General features: G+C 40.1%; 1 protein-coding gene across 2 annotated transcripts in view; it reads right to left on the bottom strand.

Annotated features, from left to right (window-relative positions):
- Positions 1–270: 270 nt before the first annotated feature.
- PPM1D (protein phosphatase, Mg2+/Mn2+ dependent 1D) overlaps positions 271–15,179 on the bottom strand; it is a 33,282-nt gene continuing 18,373 nt past the window's right edge. For both annotated transcript variants that reach the window (XM_080922315.1, XM_080922316.1), the window contains exons 3-6: positions 14,584–14,708; positions 10,144–10,334; positions 7,507–7,749; positions 271–1,656 (exon numbers count right to left, since the gene is read on the bottom strand). In XM_080922315.1, the coding sequence (XP_080778441.1) occupies positions 1,099–1,656; positions 7,507–7,749; positions 10,144–10,334; positions 14,584–14,708 (1,117 nt within the window). In that variant the 3' untranslated portion in view covers positions 271–1,098. The remainder of the gene's footprint in view (positions 1,657–7,506; positions 7,750–10,143; positions 10,335–14,583; positions 14,709–15,179) is intronic.

Here is a 15,179-nt window from a genome sequence, read left to right as displayed (position 1 = left end):
TTTTATTGTATTACCAAGGAATGGTGCCAGAGCTTTACTGAACATTTAGAACTTATAACTGAATCATGTTGTATAGATATAGTTCAGTCCTATGTGTTCTATATTAAGAGATGAATATTTTATGTATTTCAAGTCAAGAAAGCACAGGTATATTCATATTTGACTGTTAGTACCTACCGTGAAGAGTCGCCAACAAAAGGCCAGCAATGTAAGGGCAACAGTTCACTGATTTATTGGATAGACATATTCATATAACCAATGAAAACCTGTATGTTATATAAAATAATTTAGGAAATGTTGGGTATTAACAGCACCATCTGTTATTGAAATAGCAAGAAAAACTTCACGTATTTTAAGCAAACACTAGGAGAGAGTAACTATATGGCCTAATGCCACTGGTCTGAGACAAATGGTGGTGGTGTGTCAAACACACCTCCACCTGTGCCAGAGATTTCAGTAAGCACACAGATGTACTGCTGTAGAAGAGTACCGCTGAAGTGAAGACACCACACAGTGTAAGTGGGGCAAGGAGACCAAATTAGCTACAGTAACACAGCTCAGCTTTCTCCTATGTAAGGTTTACTTCTGAATTAGGAAATGTGAAATAAAATGTAATTTTAAAATGACACTAATGGTCCCTAGGAAACATTAAGTGGAGCACAGATCACTATGAAAATACTTCACTTTTCCAGTTTGCTTAGTAATTTTCTTTAAAAAGTCGTGTGTTCTTCACAAGGGGTGTATACAAGTGTGTAATAAGCATTTTAAAAACTTTAAAGACATATTTAAAATCGTAAAGATTCTTCTGACTTTCCTTCAACATTAGCCCTGTTGTCACAATTACTGTGTGCCAGAGTAAGAGACTAAACTTGTGTAAAGGATACAAATGTACACACATTTTACAGCAACTTATTCCCTACATCTACAAAATTCACATTTATAATACAGGCAAGTACAAGGCCAGAATAAAACTGTTAAATTCCAAAAAGTCACGCTGTATACTCTTTATTTTGTCCCCTTAAAAAAGTTCAACTTCGGCACCAAGTTTAAAAGGCCCTCGAGTCGTAGGTAAGGAGATGCCCACTTCCCAGGGCTGTCTCAGCACACACACACTGTTTTCCGGTGCTGATGTAGAAGAGGATGTCCCATCTTCTTCTGGCCCCTGAGTCTGCGCCTCATGGTCAGTTTGACTGAGTGCCTGCGCTGGGATGCTGTAGGGAGACTCGAAGCCTGGGCCCCGCTACTCCGACTTAAGCCATTTCGTCGGTGCTTCTTCATAAGTGGCCCAGAGTTGGATTCTTCTAATGTCCTTTTAAAATTGGCTGGAGGGGTTTTTTCAACTTCTTGAGCTTTCATTTGACCTGGAGTTGACATTTTTAAATTTTTTTGGTCCATGATAGTATTTGTTGAATTGGTTGGCATGAGGCCAACTGACAGGGTATTATTCAAAGAATCATGAATCCTTAAAGTCAGGGCTTTGGGGCAATTTTCTTCAAGTGTCTCTGAGTCTTTTGAGGTCATCACTACAGTCTGGATACTCCCTCGAGCTATCTCAGCTGGGACCTCTAAAAATTTCTCTGAGAAGGCATTACTGCGAACAAGGGCAGGTATATGGTCCTTAGAGTTCAGCCTTGGCCATGGATCTTCTTCCAGTGACTGAGAGGAAAAAAGAAAAAATAAGTATTTATCCTATGCACAATAACTGACAGACAATAAGTTCTTAAGACATTGTTAAGATAGTAAAACCAGCTGGGCAGTAGTGGTGCCCGCCTTCAGTCCCAGCACTCAGGAGACAGAGGCTGGTGGATCTCTTTGAGTTTGAGGCCAGCCTGGTCTACAAAGCAAGTTCCAAGACAGCCAGGGCTCCAGAAAGAACCCTATCTCAAAAATAGACAGACAGATGGCAAAAGCACAGATGCACTCACTTCCTTCACTGTAAATTCACTGCACTAAGGAGGATGAGGGGTGCACAGTGGAGGTTGCAAAGAAGGCAGGCAGTACAAAGGGTCACAGAAAAAACTCATCACAAGAGACGGCATCATGTGCCCAAGGGGAGAGACCATGTGCTCACAGGTATTTCCTAACTACAGCTGAGACCAAGTGAAATACTCTAAGGCTTCAAAACAGATCCCTTAAAATAGCCAAAAGCACACACTCTACCAAGACATTCACTCTGTGTCCAGATGTGGAAAAGAACAAAATTACTGCTTTTGATATTTTAATTTCTTTACCCAAACTCTATATTTTGTTTGTTTAATGAGACAGAATTTTTCACTGTAGCCCTGGCTATCCTGAATTTTGCTATGTAGATCAGGCTAGTTTCAAACTCTGCCTGCTTCTGTCTCCCCAGTGCTGAAACTAAGGTTATATATAAAACCACTGCCAGCCAAGACTCTGTGCTTTAATTTTATGTACAGTAACAATATACTACTGATGGACTAGCTCTTAATTTTTTTTTTACATAAAATCCTTATTTTTTGACATAAGCCCTTAAAAAACTTAAGCTGACATCCCAACTTTCTGGTAAATCGAACAATATTTACCTACATAAACTTGTTTTCAATTTTAATTGAAACATAACAAATGTGACGTAATGATGACATAATTAGGGTGAAAAGGAACAAATTCCTCTTGGATGCATTAAGACCTACAGTTTTATATTATTGTCCTGCCCTGGCATGTTTGTGTGAAAACAAATATGGACCCACAAAATAAATGCAATTTCATTTCTTAACTTACACTTTTCAAAAGCTTTTGTGTATGTGAGAGTGCACATACCACAGTATGTATATGCAGAGGTCGGGGGCAAGTTACATGTGATCTCTCCACACACCCTGAAGATCCCAGGACTGAACTCAGACAGCAAGCACTGCAATCAACCAAGCGATCTTGATGCCTCTAAATGGCCTTTTTAGAAAAAATTTGGGACAGTATGTCATGTAACCCAGGCTGGCTTTGAACTTGCTATATAACTAGAGATGACTGTAGATTTCTGACCCTCCTGCCTCTACTTTATAGTGCCAAACTGCAGAGAGAGGCCCACTCAGTTTATACAGTACTCATATAGCTTATATGAGTATCTAGTCTCAGCCGAGCCCAGGGCTTCATACATGCTGGGCAAGCTCTCTACCAACTGAACTCTACATCCCCAGTCCTATAAATGGTTTCTTGACAAAAACTAGTTAAAACTAGCTAGCTTAAAACTACAGTCAAAATTTTCCAGAGTATTCTTTTTAAAAATTTCTCCTTGCTAAATTCTAACTTGTGACTATTATCTATCAAGGAACTGTAAAGTACAATATTAAAGCAATCGTGTCATATAGAAAGATAGATAGTAATCCCCCACCCCATGAACATTAGACACCAGACATCAACTGAGAAAACAGGTCACAAAGGGACCTCCGTAAGAATAATAATAGAACCCTCTCCTTTTTTGAGACAGGGTCTCACCATGTAGCCCTACAATCATCGTAAACTCTCTATATTGCCCTTGAACTTAAGATTTCCACCATCTCAGCTTCCCAGGTACTAGGATTACATGTGCATGACACCAGCCAGAAGTGTGTGTGTGCACATTCATGTGTGTAGATGCAAATGTTGTATGTCATGGCTCGGGTAAGTCACTTTGGTTTTGTTTTCTGTTGTAAGCTTCCATGATTCCCCTTTCTCTGCATTCCATCTCCCCACAGGGGTGCTAGCATTACAAATGCTCCTGCTCTATGTCCAGCTCGCACATGAATTCTCGGGATCCCTTTCTAAGAGAGGGTCTTGATATTATTACCCATAACACTCCAAGAGATCCAGTGGTAAGAACCGTTTGTTGTCTTCAACAGTATCTCCCTTTGTAGTACAGGCTGCTCTCAGACTTGCAGTGATCCTCCTGTCTAAGCCTCCTAGATCTTCAGATAACAGCAGGAGTCACTTTGTGCCTAACTCCCTAAGAGACCCTTCCCTATTTGCCTAAATGGCAACTCCTTAAGTACATTAGAGAACAAGAAAGCAGTGAACATAGTCACTAATCAAAAACAGGCATAAACCTTCGAAGCCTTGAGTAAATGAAACTGTAACAGGTGCCATTCTGTACTATTATTGTTTTTTTATTTTATATTGAGTACACTGTAGCTGTCTTCAGACACACCAGAACAGGGCATCAGATCTCATTACAGATGGTTGTGAGCCACCATGTGGTTGCTGGGAATTGAACTCAGGACCTCTGGAAGAGCAGTCAGTGTGCTTAACCGCTGAGCCATCTCTCCAGCCCCTGTACTATTATTTTTAACTTTTCAATGAAAAGTCTTTTTTATATGACTTTAATATGTAGCTCCCCATATTAATCTACATGTTCTATGTAAGCCAGGCTGGCCTTAAATTCATGGCAATCCTGAGACAGAGTCTTGCTTAAGGTGGCCTCGAACGCATGATCCTTCTACCCCAACTGTCCAAAAGGCACACACAACCATGCCTGGCTTGGAAAGAAACCTCTGACATAAAGTTTCTTTTAAGAAGGCCAAGTGTACAAGTGTACCTGTAACATCAGCACTTGTGGGATGAAGGCAAGACAATCAGGAGGTCACAGCCAGCTTCTGGTATATATAGAGTCTGAAGCAAGCCTGTGGTACAGAAGACTATTTCAAAACACTAACATCAAGTAAACAAAGATTTTTTTATTTTTAAGTACTATGGGCAGTTGAGATGGTTCAGTATGTAAGATAAAGATGCCTGACAAACTGAGTTCAGTCCCCAGCACCCACATAAAAGCAAGAGGAGAAGACAGCATAAAGTTGTCCTCTGGCCTCTGTGTGAACACCGTGGCATACATACTCATACTCTCATAACAATGAATTCAAAAAGAATGGGCACGGTGCTGTACATGTTTAATCACAGCGTTTAGAGGCAGAGGCAAACAGATTTCTGTGAGCTCAAGGCCAGCCTGGTCTACATAGTGAGTTTCGGGATACCAAGAGCTATATAAAAAAAGACACTGTCTTAAAAAAAAAAAAAAGAAAGAAACAAAAAACAAAAAGAAAAGAAAAGAAAAGAAAATTAGAATAGAGGTCAAGGGTGTAACTCTGTGTCAGAATGCTTGCCTGGGTTTGATCACCAACACAGAAAAAATTCAGTGTTATGAATCAGCTCAAACTATGAAGCAAACCCATGATCACAGCTATTCAGGTGTGGAAGGAAAGAGGACCATAAGTTCAAGGTGAATCTAGACTATACACTATGTTCAAAGCCCCCCAAAATTAATGAACTAGTATGTAATTTACCAGTAGAGTGTTTATGCTTCATTCACTAGATCCCAAGGTCTATTCTAGGGCAAAAACAAGCAAACTAGGTCAAGGTGGGAAAAAAAAACTCACTGTCAATTACTGATGACAGACTACATTTCACCTCGCTGCATATATGTTTTTGCCGTCTACGTGAAGTAAGAGGAAGCATAGCAACATAAATTCCAGACACTGACTTACACAACCACAAAACCCAAAGTAAAAGTCCTTCCAAAGCCTTTTGTCTAGGGCAGGCCTGTAATCCCTTCATGTGGAAACGGTAAGCAGGAGAAGCAGGAATTCAAGGCTAGCCTGGGCTACACGTGAGCCTATCTAAAAACAAATCAGTTCACTGGCCCTTTTAAAATGTGCTCAAAAGATGATGTGGCATCATGTTTTATTTCCCCCTTTAGTTGTCAGTCTCCTAAAAAAATAAACTCTAACAAAGTCAAGTTAACTGAGTTCTGAGTAAATCAGGAAACAGAAATGCTGTTAAGTGTGTTCCTCAGTCTATGTTTTTCATTAAAAGATTTAATTTATTTTCATTTATGTGTGTATATGTGTGTGTGGATACCCTAGGAGTCAGAAGATGGAATCAGATCCACTTGAGCTTGAATCAGATGTGGTTTTGTGCTGTCTGGTATGGATGATGGGAACCAAACTTAAGTCAGACAAGTACTTTTACCCAGGGAGCTGCCTCTCTCTAGCCCCACCTCAGCACATCTCAAACACATTTCATTTTAGTTTACACCAGACACTGAATAATCAGGCATGTTGGCTGACTTCTATAATCCCAGCACTCAGTAGGAGGATCAGATTGGAAGCTTGAAATCATGTGTCAAACAAGTAATATAAGAAGCTAATGATGTTTCTTAGCAATGCTAATACAAAAACCCAAGTCTAAGGTCTAATATCCTAAAGGCCAGTTCAGTCTTGATTCTGCATAACTTTGCTCAAACTATTTAAACTCTCAGTGTTGTTACTGATAACATGGATCACATCAAGACAGCTCTGTATTATAGGTTTAGATTAACTTATGTATACAAGAATTATGATTCCCAGATTTATGTTCTACAAACGTTCGTAGATTCATAAAAGGGATCAATAAGTTCCACATATTAACATTTTTCAGTGACAATAATTTTTCTATTAAGTTATATACATACAACTGACTTCAAATTAGTGTGAAGATGGCTCTTTGAGGAACCGAGGATGTGGTTTAGTGGCAGTTTGCTCAACAGTCACAAATATCTGGGCAGAGGGGAAAGAGATTCTTTCCTGCAATGAATTATGTAGCAAAGATCCATCATTTTCTTGAACTTAGTCCAAATCCAACATTCTGTCTTAATTAACCAGTTATGATTGTAAATACTGCAATCCCAGTACTTGGGAGATAAAAGCAGAAAGCTCAGGAGTTCAAGATCATCCTCAGCTGTACACCCATGGGTCCTTGTCTCAAACACAAACAAGATATGTTAGAATGAATGAGAACGACCTGCCCCCTTGATATCTGAACACTTGGTCCCTAACTGGTACAACTGTTTGTAAAGAATTAGAAAGAATTAGGAGAGGTGGCCCTTTTTTTTTTTTTTTAAGATTTATTTATTTATTATATATAAGTATACTGTAGCTGTCTTCAAACACACCAGAAGAGGGCATCAGATCTCATTACAGATGGCTGTGAGCCACCATGTGGTTGCTGGGATTTGAACTCAGGACCTCTAGAAGAGCAGTCAGTGCTCTTAACCACTGAGTCATCTCTCCAGCCCGAGAGATGGCCTTTGCTGAGGTCGGTATGCATCTCAGAATAGGCTTTAAGGTTTCAAAAGACTTGAGAGACTCAGCGCTCTCTCTTGGTTGTGGATCAAAATGTGAGCTCTCAAGGCTGGCAAAATGGCTCAGTAGTTAGGAGTGCTTGTGTTTGCAGAGGACCCAGGTTCATGTCCCAATACCCACATGGCAGCTCACAACTGTCCATATTTCCAGCTCTAGGGGATCCACTGCTCTCTTCTAAGCTAGCACCAGGCATGCACATGGTAAACAGACATACATTGAAGCAAATACTCATACACATAAAATGAAGAGAGAGCGGTCTCAGCTGTTCTTTCACCGTTCTCATAGACTCTGACCCTCTGAAACCACAAGCTATCACTTTCTTGTATGAGTTAGTTTAGGTCATGGTGCTTTGTCAGTAATAGAAAAGTAAGTAAACCACACACACCCCTGTAGCACTGTGTACCTTGACTGGTGGTGTAGAACTCGGAGACGGGGTCATCACACAGGTCTCTTGGCTGTTGTAGGTAGGGCTATCAGTCAGGTTCAGAAAGAGCTCATCTTCATTGGTGAAGTTCCCTTGATTGTCTACTTCTGGAGAGATGCAGATTACAATGGCACTTGTGTTATCTGCTCGAAGCATACGCTGCCTCCAGCGGCCAAGTGCTCGGTTCACAAGCATTTTGGCACAGGACTGTCCTTGCTCACCCTATATTTAAAAGAACAAGAAGGAAAAACATTAACTCCCAATTGCTTACCATTACATGTAATTCACACTAAAAACCTGGTGGATCTGGTGAGATGGCTCAGTAGGTAAGGGTGCCTGCTACTAAGCCTGATGACTCAAGGTCTCTAGTTCAACCCCCTAGACCCACATGGTAGGAGTGACCAGCTCCTCTTCAAGCTGCCTTCTGACTAACACACATACATTACTGGACCACATGCATAAACACAGTAAAACAAACATTTAAAGATAAAATAAGATAAAGTGTGGCCAAATAAGTTAATAAAATTCAAATTCTCAAACGATCTAAAATGACTATAATCTATTAAACTAATTCACCTATAATTTTTTTAAAAAATACAGTTTGGGGCAAGGCATGGTGGTGCAAGCTTTAATTCAAGCACTCCAAGACAGAGGCAGATGCATCTCTGGGAGTTCAAAGCCAGACTGATCTACATATTGAGTTCCAGCACAGCCAGCTCTTAACTCTTAACGGACCCTGCCTCAAAAAAAAGGATGAATGGATGGATGGATGGATGAATGGATGGATGGATGGATGGATGGATGGATGGATGGATGGATGGACAGACGGACGGATGGGTAGGTGGGTGGGTGGGTGGATGGATGGATGGGTGGTCTGGTGGTTGGTCTTATCTGGTGATTAAATTAGATACTAATGTACCAGGTATAATGATACAAACCTCTAATCTCAATACTGGAGAGGCTGAGGCAGGAGGATCACTACCAAGATGAGATATAAAGGGTGTGTTTTTATCTTATTAATCAAGAAGTTTGGTCTACTCTAAGGAACATTACAGAGAAGTCATCTTTAAGAGGAAGTAAATTATTATATATATAATTAACAAATAAGGCAATCAGTCATGGTAGGAAAAAAAAAAACCTGCTGCAGGAGCCAACTTCCATATAACGAAGGAGCCCACCACAGTGACCTGGTCCAGTAATGCCAGCTACCCTGGAAACCATAGGAAAATCACTGGTGCCCAAGAACAGGGAATCACAATGACAAGACAGAGATAGCCCAGAACATTCTAGAGCTCACTGTGTAGCCCAGGCTGGTCTGGAACTGGTGGTCCTCCTGCCTCACATCCCAGGTACGATGATTACAGATATGGAATATCACAAGCTTTGAGTTTTGTGTGCCATAAAAGAAAAATCACTATCAAATTATAATACATTTGAAAAACAGGATTCTAATTTTAGTGACGTTAAAAGAAGCACCATATAAGAGGGTGCACACCTGTGATCCTATCACTTGTGAAGTTTAGACACAAGGACCAAGAATTCAAGGCTAGCCTCAGCTGCCTAAGTGTGAAACCAGAGGGCTTCATGAGAGCCTGTCTCAAAACACCCAAACATAACAAAAAGGGGGAAAGTATGCATCTAAACTGACTGAGGCAGTGTCCATGTCCTAATTACTCCCAAACTCTTCTGTGCACATGGTTCACATGGCAACACAGCCATCAAGACTCACTGTGAATCACTTCGCCCTTCACTTTTTCAGTATATCTGCTTTATTTCTCAGCAAAGCTCCATGAAAAAAAATAATTCCATACAAACTATTTCTTTTGTTCTTTTAGTTTTTCTTGTTTTTTGAGACTTACTGTGTGGTTCTAGTTGTCCTGAACTCACTCTGTAGACCAGGCTGGCCTCTAATTCAGAGATCCACCTGTCTCTGCCTCCCAAGTGCTGGGATAAAAGGTGTGTGCCACCACCCAACAAGTTATTTCATCTTTGTTATTATCTTATAATCACTAACTGCAAAACACTAACTCTGGGTAATGGTAATAAGAATGAATGTTGAAATAGCAATTCTTGGCTTTAACAAACTCACAGGTTGATGGGATTGACATTTAAAGTCTTTTTTTCAGATTAAGTGCTGAGTGAGGACTGAACATGAGACAAGATGACACATGTCTATCATCTCTACTATCAGGAAATAAGACAGGAGAATTAATCCCAAATTTTAGGTCAGCCTACACAATCTAGGAGACACCCTATCTGAAAGTGAAAGGACAAAAAAAAAAAAAAAAATCCCTGGAGGTACAGCTCAGAGCTCGTGTATTTGCCTAGCATGTGTTAAATTCTGAGTTCAATATTCAGTGCCAAAAGCAAACATTACTTTACATGTTATGCTAAGTGAATGCTAGATTTAAAAGGTCATATGATCATATGTATAGGAAAAATCCAAAGTACGCAAATACACAGATACAGAAAAGCCCAGAGGTTGCAAGGCATATAGAAAAGGAGGAGAGTCACTGGAAATGGTTATGAATAAGACACAAGACTTCCTGAGCTAGACTCACAACCACAGACAAGACTGAAACACTTCAGACAAGATCAAACCTAGTCACTTCTCACCATCAAGTATTTTTTCTCCTCTTGATCTTGGCACATGGAGATGGCATCTTGAGGTGGAACCATATTCCAAAGCCCATCACTTCCCAGGATAATATACTTGTGCTTCTGGGGGTCAAGAGTGTGGACACTGGTGTCTGGCTCAGGTGACACCACAAACTTACCACTGAAGAAATCATAGCTCCACAAGTCACCTAGGGAAAGGGGGCAGAAGAAGCACTAACTATTACTTGCAAGAGAGTCACATCACCGACAAAAGAACAAACAGTCCCTAGGTCCATTCCTATAGTGTGCAACAACTGACAATATTTAAAACCCACACAATCACACTAAGATGAAAGAATTCCCTCAACATGCTGAAGAATCATTATGGTGATTTGCAGCAAATGCCCTCCTTAACCTTAAAGTAATGCTAAAGAAAACTGAAAAATAAACTAAGCACTCTCAGAATATCCACATTTTTCTCTCATTTATGGTTCTGAGATTTTAAGCAGATATATAAGCTCATATATTTATGGAATGAAATTAGCAATCAAACTATCTAGGGGAAAGAGAAGGACTAGTGAAAGAGAGGATGTCAGGAATGAGATAGGAGGGCATGGTGAAAAAAATACTCAAAGTACAGAAACACAAATAAAAATGACCTTCTGTAGGTTAGGATCAGGGCTTGTAACCCAGCACCATGTACAATTTAAATACCAATGAAAAATATAAATCAAAACTATGCCATGGGTAGAGACATACATCAGACATAAGAGTACTTGCTTATTTATTATTAGGATACACAAAGACCTAGGTATGAGCCCCAGAATCAGAGGAAAATAATTAAGGACATATTTATTAACTCTTTTTTGAACAACAACAAAAGAATACTATGTCTTGACTGCCACTTTTCTTCCAATACTATGCTGGAGTTCTTTCTCAACACCGCAGAATGATTAAAAACACAGATGACTTGAATAGGGGGGAATTATTCATGGGTAATTTCACTGCACAAAGAAAACCACTTAATAAAGCTAAATATAGTAGTGCACACTCATAATCCTACTACTCTGAGGAATGAGAGCGAAGGATTCCAGGTTTGAGCCAGCCATGGCAACTCAGGAGGATCCCATTAAGAAATTAAAAAGGACTCCCAGTGTAGCTCAGCATGTGTGCTGGGTGGCAAATGAGGCCCTGGGTTCAAAATCACAGCACCACAGACAGCTCTACAAGCTAGTTAAGCCCAACAGAGAGAAGTCAATATATACATACACATGAAATATGTTTCAAGACAGGGTCTCTCGGTGTGCCTGGCTGTCCTGGAACTCACTTTGCAGACCAAGATGGCATAAAACTCAGAGATGTGCCTGCCAGGTACATGCACCAACATGTTTATAATAAATGTTTTTAAAATTGACATTCGCTTTTGACATTATCTTCTTCTCAGGCCACTTCCTACCTAGAGAATGCCTTTTTCCTTCTTGGTTAAAAACTGTTTAATATGGATAATACAGACTTAATAGGCACTGGGCCAGTGAGATGGTTCAGTAGCTAAGGGTGACTGAACCTGAGCCTGACACCCTGAGCTTGATCCCTGGGACCCACAGTACTGAAAGAATAGAACTGTCTCTCAAAAGTTGCCCTCTGACCTCTACATGTATGCATAAATAAATGAAAAAATTATAAAGAATGAACATTAAAAAGAAAGAAGGTTGGAGAGATGGCTCAGTTGTTAACACACTGGCTATTCTTCCAGAGGATCAGAGTTCAAGTCCCAGTATCCACATGTGGCTCACAACCAACAATAACTCCAGTCTCAGGGGATCTGAAACTCTCTTCTGGCCTCTAAGGGCTCACTATACATATACATGGTGCAGAGACATGTGTGCAAGGAAAATACCCATAAATTTTTTTAAAAAGAAAGAAATGTAAAGCAGACTACACAAGAGGCACTTAGAAAAGGGACAGTACATACCCCAGACCTGGATATCAGGCTTCTCAAGAGCTTTATCCAAAAAGTACTTGAGATGGGGTTTGAAATTGCTTTGAACTCATTAGTAAAAATCCCTAGAGTCTGAAAACTTAAATTCATCATGACATACTTATAGCCAGCTCCCTAACAGCATCACAGGATGTCTTTTCTGTAGAACAAAGGGGGAGCCTTGCAGATTGGGAGATGCTTGCTTGCTAGTGGTCATTCCCCTTTCCAACAGTAGAGGGTGCTGAAAGGACACCAGAAGCAGTTCCTCTGGTTCCAGGGCTTGCTCCCAAAGCACCCAACTCACAAGTCCAAGTATCAGCAACTGTCAGACCGCCAACCAACTTTCCCCAAAATGTCATCAACTCTGTGGCTGCTGGCCTCCTCCCTGTGGCTGACTTACCACAAGGATTCTCCTGCTTCGGTGTGCTACTATCAAAACTACAATCAAAATAACCTTTTATGACATAAATCTTGAAGCCAGTCATGGTGAATAGTCACTGACTACAACAGCAGCGCTGTGAAGTGGAAACAGGGAATCAGGAGTTTAAAGACAGCTCAGCTCCACACCCAGTTCTTCAACTCAGCCTGTGCTCAAGTCAGCCTCAATTAAAATTTTCAATTTTCAATTTTTTTTTTTTATAAAAAGAACAGAAAGAATTGGGTCAATGACTGATTTGGTGGGCAAAAGCACTTGCCACCAAGCCTGACATCCTGAAATAAATCCCCACCACACACATGATAGGGAAAAAAATCTTGGGATGTTCTCTAACCTCCTCAAGCATGTGGCATGTGCATACCTGTATAATTTTCATTTCTAGCCTAAAGAGCATAAGACTTTTAATACACCTGCATCTTGACTGAAACTCATCATGTCTACCTCACCAACTCAAGCATTTTTACTTATTTTTGAGATAGGGTGTCTTGCATACCACAGACCTTGACCCAAAGTCATCATGTAGTTGAAAATGACCTTAAACTTCTGATCCTTCTGCCTCCACCTCCCAAGTGCTGGGATTACATGTGTGCACTCTAACAGCTAGTGTATTCAGTACTGGGATATAATATGATCTATGTGTATGCTGGGCAGGTACTCTAGCATCTGAGCCACATGCCCAGCCTAATTCCAGCATTGTGACAATTCCTGATACACTATGATGTTTCCCATGTCAGGATCCACTACTGAAATACTTTCCACAAAATTAGTCCATTCTCCACTTTCAAGACACAGCTAACACAATACACTCCCTAAAAGTGGCATCTCTGTCACAATGTATAAAGTATTTTTCCTTTCTTTAAAAAAAAGAAAGAAAGAAAGAAAGAAATCAGCACTGTCTCTTTCTTTCAAGGGATTTCCTGATCTAAAGTTACTTAACTTACATCTTCACTGTCTACCACTCCCAAGTGCAAGGCATGATTCCATGAAACAGTCTGTACTACACACCCAAGGCTTCACCAAAACACCTGACACTAGGGTACTAAGCTATCTACTTAGCAAAAACAAACTTATTTTCTCATAAAATTGTATTTTATTTATATTTTATGTGCATTGGTGTTTTGCCTCCATATGTGTCTGTATGAGAGTGTCATATCCCCTTAACTGAAGTTACAGACAATTGTGAGCTTATGTGTGGATTTTGGACATTGAAATGGGGTCCTCTGGAAGAGCAGGCAGTGCTCTTAACGGCTGAGCCATCTCGCCAGCCCCAGGAATTTTTCCTTAAAAAAAATTACCCCTATGTAGAAGAGCCAAAGCAGGTACTTCATTAGTTATAATTCTCTGGTCTCAGCTGTACGTGGTGATCATGCCTGTAATCCCAGCCAACTGGGAGACTGAGATAGGAGGTTCATTATGAGGACAAGGCCACATAGGGCCATATATTTATATCAGGCCAGCCTGGACTACAATGAGATCTCAAAAATAAAACAAGAATGTTTCTCCCACGGAGTGCTCCTACTCTCAGAAGTTCTCTCTCAATTTTCCTTAATCAATGTTCATTCTGTTCAAAAATAAATAAAAACAAAACAAAAAATTCTAGTCTTCATTCTAAAACCAGAACACTAGGAAAAATTATTTGTATTTTGGCATGAACAATTCATTTTGCTAAGGAAAAACAAACAAAAAAAATCTCTGAAGCTTACAAACACTAAGGGCTGAAGTAAACAAGAAGATTGAAAATGGTTTTGATCATAGCATGAAGCCTGGACAGGCATGCAGGTATATATGTATCCGGATGAGTACTGACAGACACAGATCTAAGTGTCCCTAAGATCAGATGAAGATTAGTAAGACGACAAGCATTAATCATAAGCAAAACACAAGTAGTGCTGAAATAGACTTGACTCTTCCCTCACACTGTCATACAGTTTCATCACCTCTAATCTTCCCACGGAAGGTCTCACCTCTCCATATCATCTTTTATTTCACCACTGTAGAGAGCAGAAAATACAACATAATTTTACCAAATATAAGTCCATCTTACCAAGTGCTCTTGCTACAGCCAGAAAAGGAATCTGGTCAATGACTGTACTCCTTCTAACAGGTCCACTGTGAGTGAGCCGAGGTCTTTTCCAAACCACACGATTCACTCCAGACTTGTTCATCACACTAAAAAGTGAACAGAGTTCATAAGTAGTCTAAACTATTAAAATACAACTAAGCCTGATATGTTAGAAATTAATAAAATGAGACTATATTATCACAAAATAATAACACATATTCAAGTACAAAGACATAAGCAGCCAAGATTTTTGCTATAAAAAGACAGACAAAACAGAGCAGGATTTACATGAGAGAAATTTGACTAGATGAGGCCAACTAGAACCAACTGCAAATAATATGAAAATGAAAAGACAGGTCAAAGAAAGCACAGGATGACAGGACTGAAATAATGAAAGCGGAAAAGAGCCTTGATAAATGGACAACATTTATAACCATAAATGTAAAAGGATGTTGCTGTTTCATTGGGGGATAAAGGAAACAGAAAAGTATCAGCTGCCACGCTTCTGGTTTGAAGGTAACAGGAGCTGGGAATGCTCACTCAGACCTCCAGGCCCCTGGAAGGTTGTGGCAGAAGGC

Source organism: Micromys minutus (genome assembly GCF_963924665.1).
Source record: "Micromys minutus genome assembly, chromosome: 10".
NCBI lineage: Eukaryota > Metazoa > Chordata > Mammalia > Rodentia > Muridae > Micromys > Micromys minutus.
The sequence above is the reverse complement of the archived record's forward strand: the minus strand, read 5'-3'. Positions and strand labels throughout refer to the sequence as shown.